This window comes from Castanea sativa, chromosome 9 (genome assembly GCF_040712315.1).
Source record: "Castanea sativa cultivar Marrone di Chiusa Pesio chromosome 9, ASM4071231v1".
Taxonomy (NCBI): domain Eukaryota; kingdom Viridiplantae; phylum Streptophyta; class Magnoliopsida; order Fagales; family Fagaceae; genus Castanea; species Castanea sativa.
In genome coordinates this window covers 41,583,605-41,603,829 of record NC_134021.1, presented here as the reverse complement: position 1 = coordinate 41,603,829, position 20,225 = coordinate 41,583,605, and the positions used below count along the sequence as shown (strand labels likewise).

General features: G+C 33.9%; 2 protein-coding genes across 2 annotated transcripts; one reads left to right on the top strand and one right to left on the bottom strand.

The window, feature by feature from the left end:
* Positions 1-3,137: 3,137 nt before the first annotated feature.
* On the bottom strand, positions 3,138-8,505 carry LOC142609237 (zinc finger BED domain-containing protein RICESLEEPER 2-like). The gene is made up of 3 exons (XM_075780831.1): positions 8,479-8,505; positions 4,154-4,259; positions 3,138-3,601 (listed from the first exon to the last, which is right to left on the bottom strand). Exons 1-3 carry the CDS (start codon positions 8,503-8,505, stop codon positions 3,138-3,140), a joined length of 597 nt encoding a protein of 198 aa, XP_075636946.1.
* On the top strand, positions 8,438-12,035 carry LOC142609451 (uncharacterized). Its single transcript, XM_075781033.1, has 4 exons — positions 8,438-8,598; positions 9,386-9,508; positions 11,291-11,393; positions 11,530-12,035. The coding sequence occupies exons 1-4, from the start codon at positions 8,504-8,506 to the stop codon at positions 11,773-11,775; spliced, it is 567 nt and encodes a 188-aa protein (XP_075637148.1). The 5' UTR covers positions 8,438-8,503; the 3' UTR covers positions 11,776-12,035.
* The last annotated feature ends 8,190 nt before the right edge of the window (positions 12,036-20,225 follow it).

The following is a 20,225-nucleotide window of genomic DNA, read 5'->3' as shown; positions in this document are numbered from 1 at the left end:
GTACTAATTACAGAAATTTCAAGTTTAGCAAGAGCATCCACACAGTAGTTTGCTTTGCATAATGTGTGCTTAATTTGGCTGTTAGGGAGGTATGCGAAAGGTTCTAATGAATGATTGGCCATAAAATTTTTTATGAGATGAACAACAATCAATGAATCAAAGCATTGAGCTCAACATCCAAGTTAAAAATTCCAAGGTCTTTGGCTAAAAAAGACTATCTTGAAGAGCCCAAAATTCAACCATAACCCTAGTTAGCGACCGGAATATCTGGCAATGCCTTTGATCCAATCACCTAGGGGTGTTTCGGTTCGGTTTCGGTCGGTTTTTTTTAAACTGACCAACCGAAACCGATATTTTCGGTTTTCAATATTGTCAACCGAAACCGACCGAAATAGCTGAAACACCGTCGGTTTCGGTTCGTTTCGGTTCGGTTCATTTCGGTCGGTTTTTCGGTGAGTGCACAGTTTTGGGCCTGGGCCTAGAGTTTGGGCCTCTCGGTTTTTTTTTAAAAATTCTATTTGGGCTTCTTAAAAAAAATTAGTTTGGCCCTTTTATGCTCTAATTAAGCCTATTTTAAAAACATGTTTTGGGCTTATTTTAGGAACCAATTGTGGCCCAAATTCGGGCCTTGTCTATTTTGGCCCATGGCCATCTGTAGAAATTTTTAAGTTTTCTGTTTTGGCACTTTCGGCCTCGCATTTGGGCCTTTCCTATTTTGGCCATTTTTGGGCCTTTTTTACAACCTTGCTGCTTTGTATTTTACACACATTCATCAAAAAACAAAAAAATCACAACCACAACCTCAACCTCGTTTTATATTTTACACGGATTCATCAAAAAACAAAAAAAAAAATCACAACCACAACCTCAACCTGTTAAATATTTTACACAGATTCATCAAAAAACAAAAAAATCACAATCACAACCACAACCTCAACCCGTGTTTTATATTTTACACGGATTCATCAAAAAAAAAAAAAATCACAATCACAACCACAACCTCAACTGTTTTATATTTTACACGATTCATCAAAAAACAAAAAAAAAATCACAAACTCAACTTTGAACTTACTTTGTATTTTACACAGATTCATCCATCAAAAAAAAAAAAAAAAAATCACAATCACAACCACAACCTCAACCTGTTTTATATTTTACACAGATTCATCAAAAAAAAAAAAAAAAATCACAATCACAACCACAACCTCAACCTGTTTTATATTTTACACAGATTCATCAAAAAAAAAAAAAAAAAAAATCACAAACTCAACCTGAACCAGCTTTGTATTTTACACAGATTCATCAAAAAACAAAAAAATCACAACCTCAACCTGTCACAGATTCATAAATCCAAAAATACAAACACATATAGCAGATTCATAAATCACAACCTGTAATACAAACAAGATTAAAAAAGAAACTGTACAAGTCACAATAAAATAACTAGTGCAGATTTCAATACTTACATAATAACATTATAACAAAATAACACCAAAATACTTACATAACACCAAAATTACTGGTGTTGATTTCAATACTTACAAAATAAACTAACTAGTCCATGTGTCAATACTTACATAATAAACTAACTAGTCCATTTGTCAATACTTACATAATAGCATTATAGCCAAAGACTCAAAATAAATTGGCCATATGTCAATGTCAATGTCAATGTCAACATATACTATTCATATTTAATATTTGGCCAAAGATTCAAAATAAATTGGCCATATGTCATTGCCTATTGACTAATATCTATATTTTCTATGTATAGGGCACTGTCAAAGCACAAAATAAAAGCCCATACCTATATATCTATACGTAGGCCACTATCTACTAATGCCTAATAGCAAAAAATGTGAATATCATATACCATTATACCACCCTTCCAAAGAGCAAAAAGCAATCTTCAACCATCAATGTCAATAGGTGTTGGTGTGGACATGCCTAGTTCCGATGTAGCAGCATCATTCACAAGTTCTACAAACAAAAAATGAAAAAAATATGTCACTTATACAATAAAACAATATATATGCCAAGAATCCAAGACATGCAGTTTTTTTTAATAATAACAGACATGCAGAATTTTTTTTAATAAATAAAGAAATAGAAATAAAATTTTTTTAATATAACAAATAATAGTCATACCTCCATCAAGCTTTTCAAACTCCTCAACATCATCCATGGCAGCACAAAGGCAGATTAGAGCCGATGAAGGACGGAGCCAATTTTGACCACAAATGAGGGCTTCCACCATAAGTGGAGACAATGAACTCCGGAAGGGATCAAGGATACGACCAGCCGTACTAAAGGCAGATTCTGAGGCCACAGTGGATACCGGAATTGCAAGAACATGTTGTGCAACTCTTGAAAGGACACGGTATCGTGGAGAATTAACCTTCCACCAAGCCAAAATATCAAAATTATCATCAAAGACATCTTCACAACTCTCTAACAAGTATTTATCAACCTCTGATTTGATATTTGAAGAATCAATACCCTTCAAGTGCTCCTTAAATCCCATCATCCTCATTGCCTTCGCATCAACCACACTAGAATCATCTCCCTCCATTGATCCACTTGGTTTTTGGCCTTGGCCTTGTGCAGCAACACTTGCACTACTACTCCCCACTTGATTTTGAGCATAGGCATTATATAAATCCATCAAAACAGCCTTTATTCTTTTTGCCATATCAACAGCCTTTTGACTCTCATACAAAGTACCAAAACAGTACTCAAGATACCTCATCTTGTATCGAGGATCAAGAACTAGCCCTACATACAACAAGTGATTCATATTATCAAAGTTCCCCCAATACTTTTCAAATTTGGTCTTCATGTAACCAGCCATTTTTTTCAACAAATAACTATCTTTTTCATACTCCAAATCAATTGTGTCATGAATTGACATGAGCTCCAAAAAGAAAGAATTACTAGTGACATAATTAGCACCCGAAAACCGCAAGGTTGCATCATAAAAATTTTTAAGAAATTTAGAAAATATCCTAATCTTTTCCCAATCCACATCACCCATTCCCCAAGCAAACTCATCTATATCACTTCCATCTTCCTTTTCCTCCTCTCTAATTGTCATAAGATAATTTGGATCTTCTTCCTCCAATCTCTCAAAAGATTTTTTATACTTCTACCTTCTCCAACATAATATAGGTGTAATTCCACCTAGTGGGCACATCTAAGCATAACTGACCTTTAAACTCAACTTTCTCCTTCTCCGCACATAACTTAAATGTGTTTTGTCTTTGCGGAGACGATCTCACATATCGCACAGATTTTCTCACCTTCACTATTGTCTCATCCATTTCAACTAACCCTTCACGAACAATTAAGTTCAAGATATGAGCACTACACCTCACATGCAAGTATTTATGCCCTAAAATTGTTGCCTTCCTATGCTTAGTCTTTTTTTGAATAAAAGAAATCATCCAACTATTAGAAGCATCATTATCAACTGTAATAGTTAAAATCTTATCTATCCCCCAATCAAGTAAACACATCTCAACTGCCTTCCCAAGTGTTTCACCCTTGTGATTTTCCACTAAACAAAAACTAAGAATTCTCTTGTGTATTTTCCAATCACTATCTATAAAATGGGCAAAGTGAGACACATATAGTTCAAATTTTGAACGGATGTCCATGTATTCGTGGTAAGGCGTACCCGCTTTTCTTTAGGGCTTCTTTCAACTTTTTTTCTCATCTAAAAAAACCTTAAAGCAAGTTTTGGCAATTGTTGTGCGGTTAGGGATTGGATTGAACCTAGGTTGGGTTTTAGACATAAACCTCTTAAAACCATAGCCCTCTACAAACCTAAAAGACAAATTTCATCTAGAATAATCATCTCTTGCCAATGCTATCTTACATTCCTCAAAATTAAACACCCATGACACTAGTTTAACACTACTTTCTCGTTCTTCTTTAGGTTTGAATGCTAGGGTTGTTTGTTTTTTTTTTTATTCACTATAAGGATATTTCAAACATATTGTTTGTTTTTTTGTTCTGATGGTTGTAGTGCAATTTTGCTTAGTGTCACAAGCAAAGGTTGTGCCACAGTAGTTACAAGCTGCCCTAGGTTTATCCCCCCCTTCAATAACAGTAAAATGACCCCAAACAAAAGATCTTTTTTTACCAGTATTACCTGAATTTGGTGGGAGTGGGGGTTTGCCTTTGTCTTTTTGCACATTGGTTGTGCCTTGACCCGCTTCAAGGTCTTGACCCTCTGGAATTTCCGTTGTCTCATTCATCTACAATAAAAAATAAAACACAATAAGTCAGCAACTATAAAAAGTAAAAAATTAAAATTAAAAATTAAACCCCAATAACAATAAAACAATAACACAATAAAAGTCAGCAACCAAAAAAAAAAAAAAAAGAAGGAAAAGGAATCTAGTATACAGCAACAAGTATCAAATAGTATCATTCCTATTTTCAAACACTTCATCAAACTACCTTTTTGCATCAACAAGTCAACTTAACTTGATCCCAACTTAACTTGATCCCAACTCAGACACATTGCTAACTAAGGAATGCACACTGATTCAACACTAGAAAAACAGCAAGAAACTAATAATCATAGAGTAAAATTCTAAATAATTCAACATAGAAACTAAAAAAAAAATGATCTTCTTCAATTGTTACTTTTTTTTTCCATAAAAAAAGTTACAAAAACTAAAAAACTTATATTTCTTTAACTAAATGTTATGTGACCAAATAAAAAAGTTGATTGATTGTAATTAAAAATATAGTCTTTACCAATGCACTTCATGCACACATTAACAAATAACATATATTCTTTCAACTGTCTATAACAACAACAACATGTTAATACGTTGTTTATTGTAAATAAAACCATAGCATATGGGATTAAACCTAGGGCATGAATGAGACCTCCGAAAAAAAAAAAAAAAAAGACACACTTGTTCTAAGAATGACCAACCTGGAATCAACACTTAAACATAAGCAAAAGGTGAAATCAAGAGAAGAAAAGAATTTAGCTTATTGTTGCAGTCAACAACTCAACATAGTGCAAACTCTGTCGCAAAGTCCAAATCACAAATGCAATCTCCTTTAAACATATCAACACTAAAACAATTAAACATTCCTCACAAAACAAATATGTTGACTAGTGCTGAAATTACTTAAAACTACACAAATGGATTTGGAAATACAAATACTGCACACCAATTTTCATTTAAAAGTGAATTCCAAATTTTTAACTCCTTAATTACCAACCAGCCAACAATAAGTGAATGCACTCAAATAGAAGAGAACCAAATCAATCCAAAAAATGCCCTTAGCCAGAATCTATAAATAAAAAATCGAACATGAGATTGTATAGTAACATGTTCAAAGGAACAACACATTGAAAGAAACTTATAAGAAAGTAAAATAAAAAAAGAATAAGAGAGGAGAGAATTCACGAGTTCACCTCAATCTCAGTTTGGGGTTCTTTGAACTAATATGCTGTCTCCATGCATCAAGTGAAGATCGAGCCTTGATAAACTGCTTTGAAGAGCTGGAATCCAAATTGTGCAGCACACACTGAAGCAAGCGATGGTCCTGGTTCAACCTTGAGATTTCAGACTGATGTCCAAGTATGCATCTATCCACAACAAAAATTGTTGTGTTAATACAATAATCATAATTCAAATATTTATTGAATTTTGAATTATCAATTTTGATATATCATCATTCTCAACAATTATTTAGTTTACTATAGATATATACAAAAAAAAAATCAACTTAAAAAAATGATGACATAGAGAGATAAAATATATTATAATATAGCAATCAAAAATTGAAGAACAAAATCTTGATAAACAAAACATATTCATTAAACTCATTAGAAAGGCAAAAACTCATATGGTCAGATTCATATCATAATTTTAATTTTAAATAAATAATTTTAATTTTAAATAAATAATTTTAATTTTAAATAAATTATTTTAATTTTAAATAAATTATTTTAATTAAATTAAAATAATTAATTTTAAATAAATAATTTTAAATAATTAAATAAATTTTTTTATAAAAATATTACAACAACCGGTTTTTGATGACAACCAATTCAAACACTTTGATAAAAATAAAAATAAAAAAACCAATTTTTGGACACCAAATAGTCCTTTATTTTTTTCCAAAGCCCCAACAAAACACAAGTTAGAATCTGTTAGACTTAGAAGTTAGATCCATTAAATCGGACCAAATAGGCAAATATGGAGAAGTGGAGAACCCTCACCGTGAGAGACTGAGTCATGTCGAGTCTTGGCTGGATCGAGACCGAGTCAAGGCTGGATCGAGAGTGAGAGACTGAGTCATGGCCAAGTCACGGCTGGATCAAGACGAGAGTGAGAGACTGAGTCATGGCCGAGTCACGGATGGATCGAGACGAGAGTGAGAGACTGAGTCATGGCCGAGTCATGGCTGGATCGAGACGAGAGTGAGAGACTGAGTCATGGCCGAGTCATGGCTGGATCGCTCGGTTTGGTCAGTCACTCCGTCGGTGCATGAGTGAGTGTTAGTCAGTGTGTGTGTGTGAGAGAGAGAGAGAGAGAGAGAGAGAGAGAGAGAGAGTGGAGACCGGAAAGTGTGAACTGTGAAGAGAAGCAAGCGATGGAGATGGAGATTGGAGAGGCAGAGCGGCGGCTAAGTCTGAAAGGAGAGAGTGGAAAGTGTTTGACACTTTGATTGTTTGGTGAAAATGTGGGCTGTGGGGTATGTAGGGTTTCATCTTTACATTATATAGGTAATTAGTTTTAGTTTAATTAGAATCTTAAATATTTATTTAGTTTAATGTTAGGTAATTATTGGTAATTAGTTTAATAAATTTCATTTTAATTATGGGCCAATTCCCATTAGGCCGGATCACTTATCTGTATTCTGTAGGAGTGTTTCAAAGTCAAACAAACAACAAAAAACAAAAGGGCCGGATCAGTCCAGAGTCTCCAGACTCAAGGCCCACAGTGAAAAAAATTGGGCCAAAGTTTGCCCGTTTGCCACTTATTTAAATATATATTATATTATATATTTAATATAATAATATATAATAATGTTTCGGTTCGGTTCGGTCGTTTCGGTGTACAAAATTTTGACACCGAAAACCGAACCGAATATTTCGGTTTTTTACAATACAAAACCAACACCGAAACCGAACCGAACCGAACCGAAAATTTTGTCCCGGTTCGGTCGGTTTCAATCGGTTGTTTCGGGTCTACGGTTTTTTGCACACCCCTACAATCACCATTGCTTCTTCTTAGCATACCACCTCCACCTGATTTGCTTGGATTTCCAAGAGATGAACCATTAGTATCGAGTTTAACTAACCCATCTTGAGGTTTACTCTATGAAACTAGAATAAAAGTCTTGGTGGATATTGGTCTCAAACTCATACCAATTGCAAAGAATTTTGCCCCTCTTTAATGCAAACTTCACGGGATTTTGCGTTTATGACACTAGCACATACATTCAAAAGGGATTCTAGAACAATTTGATCAACTAGTTTCTTTTGAATGCAACTAGTGAACATCACTCATCAAGACGTGTGATAGTGTGAGAATTGGTGTACGACTAGTTGTAGGCTTATGCAATGCATGAGACAGTTACAATTTTTTGTGACAATATTTTTTTTATAAATTTTTGATCAATAAAAAGCTTGGTACTTCTTCCAATCACACAATATAGTCATCAACATAAGGAGTTTGTTTCATGCGGCCTTGTTTTGTCATATCAACTATTTTGAGTGTTCATATGAAAAAATATATAATCATTATTGTTAGAAAATAGAGAGGACAATAAATTTATTTATAAATGAATTTTTGCCATGGTATGTTGAATAACTTATACATTGCAAGATGAACTTCACATATCAATAGAAAAACTTATCTTGCAATGTATAAGTTATAAATACAACATGAAGCCTTCTTTTGAAAACTTTAATTTGTTTAGTGTTAATTTAATTTATTTGTAAATTGATTAAGACAATAGCAATATCCAAAAAATTGTTGAAGCCTTCTTTTCAAAACTTTTGTAGTCATATTTTAGTACATAATGTTATGTTGCCTAACATGATGCTATTAACTTCTTGAAGTGACATTAGGATGCTTTAATTAATTTGCCTAATGGGTATTTCAGGAGGCGTTATTACATGTTCTGGTTGCATGTGAGAGGTGTGGAGTCCACCCCCTTAAGAGAGGAAGGTAACATGCAACTTGAACATGTTGAATTTTTTCGTATATCAGAGAGAGTGAGTTTAGAGAGAGAGAGAGAGAGAGATAATTTTGATCAACGATGGTGCTTTATATAGTAGTTGTTTCCAAAACTGCTCTTTTTGTCTTTCACATTTAAAAAAAAAAAAAAAAAACCCACGCCCAAGAACGACGCCGTTTCACGAGAAACTCAAAACCCAATTTCTCAGTCCAAAAAACACGAACATAAAAGACCAAGGTAGTGCACAACTGACAATACCAGGAAGACAGAGATCAGCAAAGCCATGTCGTTCCTCAAAGGAGATTTGCTTACTCGTACCAGAAAGCTCGTTAAGGGCTTGGCCAAGTCCGAGCCTATCTGGCTCAAAGCCATGGAACAGTTTTGCCTCTCTCTCTCTATTGCATTCATTAACTTATTAGTATTTACCTTTATCTGGGTTTTCTCAAATTGTAGTTTTTTTGTTTTTGTTTTTATATATGATTCAGTATATATGTGCTGTTTGTAATCCCATTTCGCTTCTGGGTATTACTTAATCCTCATTATTTTGTTGAAAATGTGGTGGGGTTTAAGAGAATAGGCTTAATTTGTTATGGTCTCAATTCTGCTTGATTCTAATTTCAATTTTTGTAATTTCTAAATTGATTTGTCAAGTCTCTTCATTATTTGTTTGGTTTTGGATTTTTTTTTTGAGTTAAATTACTTGTTAAATTAGTTACGAACAAATGGGGTGAATAGTATAAATTATAATAGAATAGTTAGCTCAACTGGTAATAAGGGACCGGGGTTCGAACTCTGTTTATACCAAAAAGCAATGGATGTCCTAGTACGATAATGAAGAGCAATTTGGTTCACCGCATGAATAAAGTATTTCATAAGTGTGAACTTTTCTTCAAATGAATACATTCAATTCCAGCATTCTTAATCTATTATTATCAAAATTTTGATTTTGATGCCTGTGATGCCCATATTAAGAATCTGTTTAAGCTCTTATTCATAAATGTTAATGCTTTGAATATGTTGCGCCAATGGGCTCTAGCTCAAATGGCACCTCCTTCCCTTGCAAGAGGAAGGTGGCAAGTGAGATCATAGGTTCAAGACCCACTGGGTGCTTGTGTAAATTACTGATGAAAATAGCATATTGATTATGTTGCTAACTTATGTGCAGTGCACCACCTGCAACATTTCCTCGTGCTGATGGGAAAGTGAAGAGGATCAGTCTCCCAGAGGACGTTTATATAAAAAAGTTCTTTCAGAAACATCCGGATTCAAAACATGAAGATGCCATCAAGTACTAAGTTGCTTCTATATGTCTATTTGTCCTTTGCAGTGTTTGCTATCTATTTTCTTGGTTCAGTTATTATGATATGTTTGTAACATATCTATTTTGTTAAAATTTGGTTTTCTTATGGTGCTAGCAGTATGTTATTGAAGAAAATTGATGGCCCAAATTTTTATATGTGAACAACAACAACAACAGCAAAACAAAGGAACAAAACGTTCTGGGTTTGTTCTGCACATTAGTTCTATTGGTCGGCAGCCTTGAATGTTTGCTAACATTTTAATACTGCATGCACTGGGTATCTGTGTGATTAAGATGCATCCTGCATGTTGCTGACCTTACTTTTCTTTGCTGTTCAGGGGTTTGTGATTGCATGCATGCATAAGTTATATTCCTGAAAACACATAAGTAGACTAGTTACTTTTTTTTTATAGATAATGAAAGAACTAATATTAATGAGAGAAAAAAAGAATAGTACAGGATGTTCATGATGATGAACAGTAAGAGACAAAGAAAGATAAACTAAGGGAAAACATAAACTCTGAAAGAGACGAAGAATCAGTAAAACCCCAACAACGAGACCACTCAAAAAGGCTACTCTGGCATAAAACCTTTACTTGTTACTTGATTTTGAAAGATGGAAATTCTTTTGAATTCAGTGTTGACTCACAGTTCTGATGAAGAACTGTTCATTGCTTTTCTTCCTGCTTTGGATGCCTAATTATTTATATCAGTCTTCCTTTCTTTGTGACTTTGTGTTAGGAATTTACCCTAGTTCTTAGAACTTGTGAGATGCCAAAAATAGAGAAAGAAATTATGCAAAAGAAACAATCACATAGACACAAATTTTACATGGTTCGGCTACATCCACAGAGTTGCAGCAATTTCCCTATCTTTTTTGATAGGTAATATCCTCTCAAGTTTATGTCTAACTTGAGATCCACACCAAATTACAAATATATCTATGTCTAGGAATTTATGTGAGCTCACATGAGATCTTCACTCACTTGAATATAACAATTCCTTAGTTGTAAAACCCAAAAAACCTCTCCCTAGAGAAAACTTCAATTTATCTTCCTTGTGTACGTCTCATGGCTAAAGGAAATCTCCTCGTTTTCTTTGCTCTCACACACACAAATTTTCTTTCTTCACTGCGCTTGATGCATCACACACTTGGCTACTCACTCTATGCAGCACCCCTCTTCTTTTTTCTTTTTCACACAACCTGCTCTCTGTGGCTTTCAGTGGCACGCACACATCACAATACATATACAAATCTCTTTTATATGCATAAGTTAATAACCCTAGCTGCCTAGTACTTCTCCTAGGAAAATAAGAACTCCAAATCACAAAAAAAAATAGGTCACGTTGCTCACTTGGCCACTATCCAAAAAATTTCGCATTTAATCCAGTGTAGGCTGGAAGTTTTGGTGCCATGCACCCAACACTTTGCTTACTGCAGCATTGATGGTTGTAGAATAATTCTTTTTTACAAGCTGCAAGTGACTCATTATTTTAATTGTCTTCTTTCTAGTAATTTTTGTTAGTTCCTTTCATATTGAATTTGAATTCATTCCATCTTCTTTGGATTCTAAGATTTGCTAAGTTTTCAGACTGAATCTTGATAATAAGTGAGCCTATTTCCTGTATGAACCTGCTGAGTATCAAGTAATTTGCATATAGGCCTTGTTTTCAAGTCTTTTCATGATCTCTATAGCAACATTAAAATTGGTTTCTGGACTTTTAATGGTAAGTCAAAAATTAATTCACTTAGGCTTTGTGTTTCTACAGGATCTGTGGTTTCGATCCCCCTCCAGCTCGTATATTTGGTTTGCGGGTGCTTGACCTGAAGGAGCAGGGAGTTAGTGAGGAAGAAGCAATGGCTGTAGCTGATGTATGTATTCCTGACTCATAAATTCAGAAAAACTGCTGCACTTTGTTCTTCCTCTGTTTCTATTCCCCTCCTGCAACCCCCCCCCCCCCTCCTCCCGTGAAGAAATTTTTAATTGCTGTTGTTTCTTGGTGTCTAGATGGAATATCGAGCAGAGAAAAAAGCAAAGAAAAAGGCATATTCTCGCTTGAAGCAGATTGCACGTCTTCAAGGGAAGAAACCTCCTCCTAACCCATATCCTAGTGCTATCAAAGAAATTCAAGCTGAGGAGAGGAAGTACGTTCGTGACCGTTTCTTTAACCCTAAGATACTTGAAATTGTGCAGAAGTTGAAAGAGGAGAAGGCAGCAGAGGCACAAGACAGATTCAGGGGGGGTGGCTGGTAACCCTATAATGGCACTAGAGCACAAACATGGTGTTTTCTTTTGTTTCTGGATCCTTAGTTCTGATAATTTGATAGTTAGGTCCAATGTGAGCTCAATTAGCAGGCCAAGCACTTTAGAAAGGATTTTTTTTTTCCTTTTTATATGTTAAGATTCTCAAGAATCCTCTTAGTTTATTTGGGTTAACAAAAACTATAGATTCTGTTATTGATTGATCATTGAAGTTTTGAGCAAATATGTAATAAAATTATCTTTTGTGCTTCCATATTTAGCAGTGGTCATTCCTGAGAAGCTTCATTCCAGAGATTGAGCTATAACCCTCTAAAAGAAACCCCACTACTTTTTTCCCTTTTAACTTCATTCCCTAGGAGGCCCTTTCTTTGGCTTTTTATTGCTTGCAGGTATTTCTCTTGAACACTCTAGTCTTGCATCCCACCTTCCTTCTTCCCTCCCACTTGGTCTGCAATATTTGATGGCCTATATTTTGGCTTTCAGGTATCTAACCTTTAGTTGGCAACTATTTGCAATGTCCATGGCTTCATTCTCAACTTTATTCTACTTCATTCTTCAGCTTCTCCGTATCCTTTTGAGTTTTGGATCACAGTCATGGATATGTATTAAATCAGCAAAGATATTCAGGTCTACGTGGATAAGTATTCGAATCCGCTGCTATCAGATCTTGTATTGGCCAATCTTCCTTCAAGATAATGGCCTGAGGTAAGATGAGGTTTCTGAAGTATACTTTTTATTTGTACATCAGGTTTTAAATGCTTAATACGGGGTTTCAGTCTTTGATGAAGATTATAGATTTGCACCTAAAATTAGGTCTAAAGCCACGATATTCTTAATGGAAGGATGATATTCTTATATCTTAGAAAGTTAGAAGTGTTACTTTTGAAGGAAATAATTTTAAGTTTTGGGAGACTTCCTATGCTAAATAGGTTTGGTTTTTGTTGACAGTTAAGAAGAATTCCTCTTTATTTGATTGATGAGAAATTCTATTCTCTAAAAGAGATCAGCTTGTGCACTTTGCTAGATTCAATATTCTTTGCAAGACAGAACTTTAAGGCGTAAAATATCTTTTTCCTTACGTCATTGATAATATCATGTCTTATTTCAGAGATCATATATTTTCTTTCCCTGTTTCAAGCTATTCATGTAATTGCTGATTCTTTGGCAGTGGCCAAAAATGGAATCCTCTTCTTCAGAGATTAGATAGCTACGACTACACCGTGAAACAACATGTTGTTGGATCTCTTCTGTTTACACCACTCTTACTAGTCTTACTGACTTCTATTTTCTATTCCTTCGTTAGCATTGTGAACACAACCATCAGGCTTATATGTATACTGATTGAAGTCGCTATCTCTGTTATTCATGCCACACCTTATATCAAAATTTTCCTTTGGTTGGCAATGCGAAAAGGATTTCCTTATGGGATATGGTTTGTAGTCCTAATAAATTTGATTCTCCATCAGAGAATTTGCATTGTAATCAAAAATGGAGAGAAATCTAGAGCCTGTTTGGTCATAGAGTTCAAAAATTGTTGTTTAAAAAGATGTGAAAATTATGGTTTAAGAAGTATTATTGAAAAACGTGTTTTTGATGTTTATAAAACAAAAAATGTGTTTGGTATCATGGTTTAAATAACATATTTCATTGTTAAAAAACATAAATATGTGTTTGGTATGTGAATTTAATTTTGTGAAAAAAGCCGACTAAAGTACAAAATAATTTTTTAATCAAGATTTGGTACTTGATTGTGTGGATTCGGCGTGAATCTTCAGAAGAGAGGAGACAAGATGGGAAAAAAGCTTACCAGGTGGGCCCATTTCATTGTTCAGATAATTACTCAATTGCCACTCAAAACTAGTGATTATAGTTTAAAAAGTGGTCGGATGTGATTTCAAAACAGGCATTTCAAAATATGGGTTTTTGAACAACGTAACACTGAGAACAAAGATGGTCCACCAAACATTGTGTTTTGATTTTGGACACTAGTGTTCAGTGTTTAAACACTGAACACTAGTGTTTAAACTCTATGACCAAACGGTGCCCTAGTATTCTGGTTTCATTCCTACACAGAAGCTTCTTGAGTAGGTGAGGGAGGCCTTTAGCTATATTATCACTCGTGATATTATTTAGTGATGTTTCTGTAGGGATGAGTCTTAACAAAGCCTCTCATTTCAAGACCTGGGCTTTGCTAAGGAATTACTCTCTCTCTCAGGGCGTAGCTAGGATTTTTTACATGGGGGGGCCGATTTTCGATGACAATGATTATCATCGTTATATGGACAGTCCATATATTTAGGTTGATATGGACCTTCTTTGAGATAAGCTCGTCGGATTTCATCTTGTTCGCTGATAGGAAATTCACATATTTGTTTACGTGATCCTGAATCACGATCTATCTCTTCAGATTGAATTCTTGAACATTTGGAGGGGTATTCATCATTGAAGTATCAACATTAATTTCTACAACCACATTTGTTTCTACAGCCACAGGTGTCATAAATTTTGAATTACTAAAATCTTTTTCTTTAAGAACGCATCAATTATTTTTTGTTTGCTCATAATTCTTTTAGTTTTAAGAATATGAGTCAAAAATTAACTTGAAAAGAACTTAAAAATAAAATCTTAATTAGAAATTTTTACTTTTTTTTTTTGTTATAGGATAAATTTTTACTTAATTATATGGATGTTATTCATACTCAAGAAAAAAAATAAAATTTCCACTATAATTTAAACAGTTAGCCCACCATCATTCCTATTATCCAAATTTTCCTGTATTTTATTTTTTTTTAATTAAGAATAACCCCTCAAACAAAAGCAAAAATAAAACACACAAGTACACAACATAAACCAAACAATTTAATAACACTCACTGCCACATGATATCTAGCTAATCAAAAATAGGTAATAAATCAAAAAAAATTTACCTTAGAAACTTTATCTTCACAAAGTGCAAACTTTATCTTCCCTTCAAGACTCATCACAAACAACCTCTCCATGCCCATGCCTTCAACCATATATTTCTCTAAAAATTTTATGAAAAATTAAAGAGCATGTGAATATTTAAGTGTAGATAGTTGAGAAAAAAAAAACACTAAATATAAGTGTTGAGATAAAAGTGTTGTTTTGTTGGGTAGTGCTTTGGTATTTAAATATAAGTGAGCTATGGGCCATGTTTTGTTTAATCAAAGAATAAAAAGGCCTACAATTGAAACTAGAGCATGCTGGGAGTGAGTTGAAGTATTGAACAGAAATAGGAGAGGGGCCGAATGTACATCAATGGAGGGGCCCAATTAAAGTTTGCATATATGCTGATGGACTTTTTTCTTTTTTTGCAGGGGCCACGGCCCCTCTCTCTCTCTCTCTCTCTCTCTCTCTCTCTCTCTCATACACACGCACGCACATCTAAGTTTATATTTCACCATGTCACATCTATCTTTGACTGTTAATGTATGTGGTGTTTTTTTTTGCTAATTATAACTGGAAACTATATTTTAGGAGAGCCAGTCGTGCCTCACTATAGAAATGTCCTTTCTGGGGTTTTGGTTATTTATTTTTGCTAAATCTACTTGTGGTGTCCTCACTGGCAAAGGTGTTCTTTGCCTATTTAGTTTTCTTCTTGCTGCTCTATCATTTCATATTTTCTGAAATTCAAACTTAGTTCCTCTATCTATTATCTATCTATATCTATCACTTTTTTATTTGTTAAGGGTAGCATCTACATTGGGTACTGCTCTTCCGTCACCATTGCCATGGATGTTCATCCCCTACAAAGAGTATTGGTATATCTGCTGTGATTCAATTCTTGCCTGCTGCAGATTGTGACTGTCTTCATATTCAATGATTCTTCCACTTTTTGACTAGCATTTTCTCCCCTGCAACCATTTCATGCTGCTCGTCAGTTGCATTTAGAATTTTGCGGGCTATTCATCACATGATTGTCCATCCTGATTCAATTCTTGGATTGTTGTAGGAATGAGTTGATTTAAGAATATTGGTTCCTTTCTAGGTTGTTTATGCTTTTATTGAAGCCTTCTGGTTTATTTAGGATCTATGCTTGGTTATTTTGTATGCACTGGTTCCTTAATTCAAAATTTATTGATCAAATTTTGTACTTGTAGACAACACGTATTGCTCCTTCACAATTGATCATGACTTCATAACCAAGCAACTGCAAAAGATTTATAATTGGTTGAATAAAAATAGTGTTCAAGTGCCTTTGGAGACTGGAAACAAACGGTATATAATAGCAAGACTGGATCAGATGTCTTAGGCACACTTGGCCAAAAATAAGTGTCATAGGCAAAATATGAGATTGTTTGGGAAAAATATCCAAAATACAGAATATATCACTACTGTTTGCTTCGCTTAAATTTGTCGTTTATTTATTTATTTATATGTTTATTCTATATTCCTTATGCAAAATATATATATATATATATATATATATATATATATATATAAAATAAAAACAATATGATGTGTGAACAAGGATTGATTTTACTTCCTCACCCAACTCTAAATTGGGGAATAGGTCTTGGTGGGGAAGTTATAAATACATTTTCATTTTGTGGCTTTAGAGTATAAAAACGATATTTATACTGCTATTGAAGGAGCTTTTCCTATTTGGGATTCTCATTTTTTTATACAAAAAAGTCTCTACACCCCTATGTTTAAGTAGAGGTAAAACTAAAAGACAATTCGATAAATTACAAATTATAACTCTCACTAAAACATTGCCTAAAAAATAAGGTTACTATCCTATTGATTTTCAAATTGCTTTATCCATTTATAAATTAGATTCTCAAAATAAAAATTATATATATAAAATAAAAATATAGGTTTTTTTTTTGGCTACAAAAAAAAAAAGCATCATAGCACAGATGAAATGCATATGACGAGGCTAGTCATAAATTAGAGTTTTTAGATTGACCTAATATAATAAAATATTTAGTTGCCTTTAATTCTCCCTCTTTCTCTCTGTTTATTTTTGGGCACTTGAGAGTTATTGGCCCCTATGAGTTTTGTCCATTGTTTGGATTACCTATGTGCAGAAATGCTTTTTCTCAATTTCTTCTTCCTCAGTTCTGCCTCAAACTCCAAATAAATAAAAGCTGGCTTGTTATTACTTCAATTTCTGCTGCAGGCGTAACAGTTACTCTGAATCAACATTTACTTTATGAGAGATAGTCCTCTCTTATTCCTTAAGTCCTTAGGTGTAGGTAGAATTTGATTTAAAGTCTGTTGTAGGAGGATTAAGATCTTTAATAACTAAGCTAGTTGAAGACTCAAGGATGTTCTTAGCCAAACCATCAAACTTTGAAGAAGCTTTCTCCTTGAGGTTTCTTCTATGATCCAGGAAGTTGGACCCACTGAGTTACATGGAGAGCTCAAGCTAGACTTGCATGAAGGATCCATGTTGCATGAGTGATCACGTTGACATAGGATCACACGTGGATTATCGATGCTTGAGGCTAATGATAATGTTGCTGATAAGAATAATGTGGTGGAGTAGTTTGTGATAAGATAACAAAGAATATGATAAGAGTTGTAGTTTGTTAGAGTAGGACTTGAGATTAGGCTTGATTATCTGATTTTTCTGTAGTGAATGTCGTGGTTATCAAGACAAGTAGCAGCTGCAATATTAGCAGCAGAGTTCATTGAATAAAACAGAGAAAGTTTCCTCATTTTTCTATTTTCTTATTCTCTAGAAGGCTGGTCGTCCTAATACCCAACCTAATTCTTGCTCTTTAACAACCTCTCTTGATAGACAACTAATTCTAACAGTTTCACTTATTATATTTTCTAAGTTGACATGCATTGATGCATGCTAATCCACCTTCCCTGCTTGAAATCACCCTTAACAATTTGGTAGAGAAGAAAATGTCATCAAATGGTATGTGAGCCTCAGTAAATAATCAAAGGAAAATGGGAGTGGATGAAGCCCTTTAAACGATATAGGGGAATTATTTAACCACTCTACTCTTTCAATTTTAAGTTTACTGAGAAACAAAAAAGGAAGTAAATAGCAAACATAGGCTGTTTGAATTTTTAAGGAGATTAACACATAGTAAAATTGTTGAAAATTAGAAAAAGGGGATTGCTATGTGTCTTCCCCATGTCGCTTGTTGCTGAGCCAGAATGAGGAAACAGAAGAAGGAAATTCTGTATTTTCAATTTTGACTACCTTGTTCGATTGTGCAGTTACAATGTTAAATGTGTGTTCATCTGTTGGTAGAGTTATTGATACTATATTATGTATTGCACGGTTGTGCTGCATTATTTGTTTATGGGCTAAATAATGATGCTTAAGTTAATTTCATACCAGAAACAATGTATTCTATTACTATATGCATTCTCTCTCTAAAATTTTCACTCATCTTTAGCCCATGTGGATGCTTTGTGGGTCTTCGGTTGGGTAAGCTTGATCCACACTGATAACGATTCTACATGTATGCCTTTGCAATTTACATAATCTAAGTCTGCAAGGTACTGATGCATTTTCATGTACCTATCACACTAATCCATGCACATTTCCTTACACCTTTGATTCTTTATAATTAATATGCAAGGATCCACTATACCAGTCTTGATTTCTTGAAGATTCATGTCATCATTGAGTGGTGTGGGGTTCATGAATTATTCTTACAATTAACTAAACTATATATGTACACACATAAAAAAGAGAGGAAATTTTTTTTTCATTTTCTCAAACAACATTCAAATAGTTATTGGGTATTTAAATAATGAATAGAAACAAAAGCAAAGTTCACAAGAGGAAACTAACATAACCAACTGAACACCTAATCGGATCCTAATGGTTCAGATGGGCGGCTATGGCAATAGCCAATATGGCATATTCTCTCTCTCTCTCTCTCTCTCTCTCATAGACACATGGATGATGGATTTCCAACATTACAACAGTAAGATAGCAACAAAACAAGGTAGTCACGGGAGTGGAATAGACTAAGAGAAAGCATTTTCACAATAGGCAGCTGCCACCTATGAAGACAAAGAAGAGAGATTGAGTGTTGAGTGTATGGTTTATGCTTAGTTCTTCAATCACTCTCTGTTTTGTTACTTGCGTCTGAGGGGCATTAGTAAACCTAAAGTTGGGCATGTGAATGCACATGTGGCTATGTGAGTTGGCTTCACATCATTTTCAACATACCCATTTCACATGGATGAGAATCAAAAGAAGCTTTGGAAATGAACACCATTACAAACCCATGCTTTTATGTACATGACCAATTTGGCCTTCCTTAATTAACACAAAATATATGAATTTCTTTAGTGAAACTTTTGTATCCTTGTCTATGGTTTATATGCATAAAGCGATGCCATTGCAAATTAAAAAGAAACATCAATCTCAAACTATTGGTGCCTAGAGTTGATTAGCATAATAAAATAGATGTGCTTATCCTGAATCTCACCCACTACTCTAAGGTTCAAAAGGCATAAATCCAAACCGGCCCCTTTAAAAATCTCCTTAATCTTAAGCTAAGCTGTATGATAACCCATTTTATCTCTCTCATCTTTTAATAATGAAACTAGCATGATTTAGGTTGAAACAACCTGGTTGAAAAATTATGGATAAATTATATTTGGACAAAGTTTGGTTATAATCTTTATTGTATTCCACTCAATATCTTTTTATTGGATATAAATTTAGACAAATTCACCATTGGATTATATATTTTTTCTTATATCTCCTATGCTTGCAAAATTTCTAGAAAATCAAAGGTCACTAGCTATGTGATCAATTAAATGTCTAAATTTCATGTTTTTGTAATCTAAAATTATGCATAAAAATAAATTTATGGATTGAATAGTAAATGACATCCAATTGAGACAGAATTTCGCATACTTGTTAAGAACGTAAAGAACTTGCAATCCGACAATGAGATTTTCAAAATGTGTAGTCATGTTAATTTTTTTAGTGAAAGTTGTAGCCAATGACTACAACCAAGTTTGTAGCAAAACATTGTCCATTATTTCGATGGTCTCGAAACTTTGGGGTGAATTTGATGTTGGTGATTTAAATTTAAAAAGTTAGGATTTGGTTTCTAAAAAATTAAATGAAATGATTTGTTCATCCGTTTAGAGGTTTTGTTTGATTTTGGACCTTAAGTATGAGATTTGTTTGACTCCATCCCTAAAAATGGGGTATTTAAGCATCTTGTTAATCACATAAATAGAAAAACAGATAGATCTGCAATATTTTTTTATTTTATTTTTTATTTCAAGGGCTAAATTTTCAAATTTGAGATACTTGCCCAATTAAGAGATGAAGAGTATTATTTACCAAAAATCTAAATCTTTATCCACAAAATAAACAAACTAAAGAACTAATGAAATGACTTTCCCTCCTTGTTATTATTTCTTTTTACATACAATGGATAAGGGAAGAAAGCGATGCAATAATTTCAATGTAAAGTTTC

Bases quoted from the DNA above. Each gene is read 5' to 3' on its own strand.
- LOC142609451 (XM_075781033.1), top strand. From the start codon at position 8,504: ATGTCGTTCCTCAAAGGAGATTTGCTTACTCGTACCAGAAAGCTCGTT. The intron at 8,599-9,385 runs GTTTTGCCTCTC...ACTTATGTGCAG, and splicing joins TGGCTCAAAGCCATGGAACA to TGCACCACCTGCAACATTTC. The intron at 9,509-11,290 runs GTACTAAGTTGC...GTGTTTCTACAG, and splicing joins AAACATGAAGATGCCATCAA to GATCTGTGGTTTCGATCCCC.
- LOC142609237 (XM_075780831.1), bottom strand. From the start codon at position 8,505: ATGGCTTTGCTGATCTCTGTCTTCCTG. The intron at 4,260-8,478 runs GTATTGTCAGTT...TTTTTATTGTAG, and splicing joins TGCTGATCTCTGTCTTCCTG to ATGAATGAGACAACGGAAAT. The intron at 3,602-4,153 runs GTAATACTGGTA...CCCATTTTATAG, and splicing joins CCCACTCCCACCAAATTCAG to ATAGTGATTGGAAAATACAC.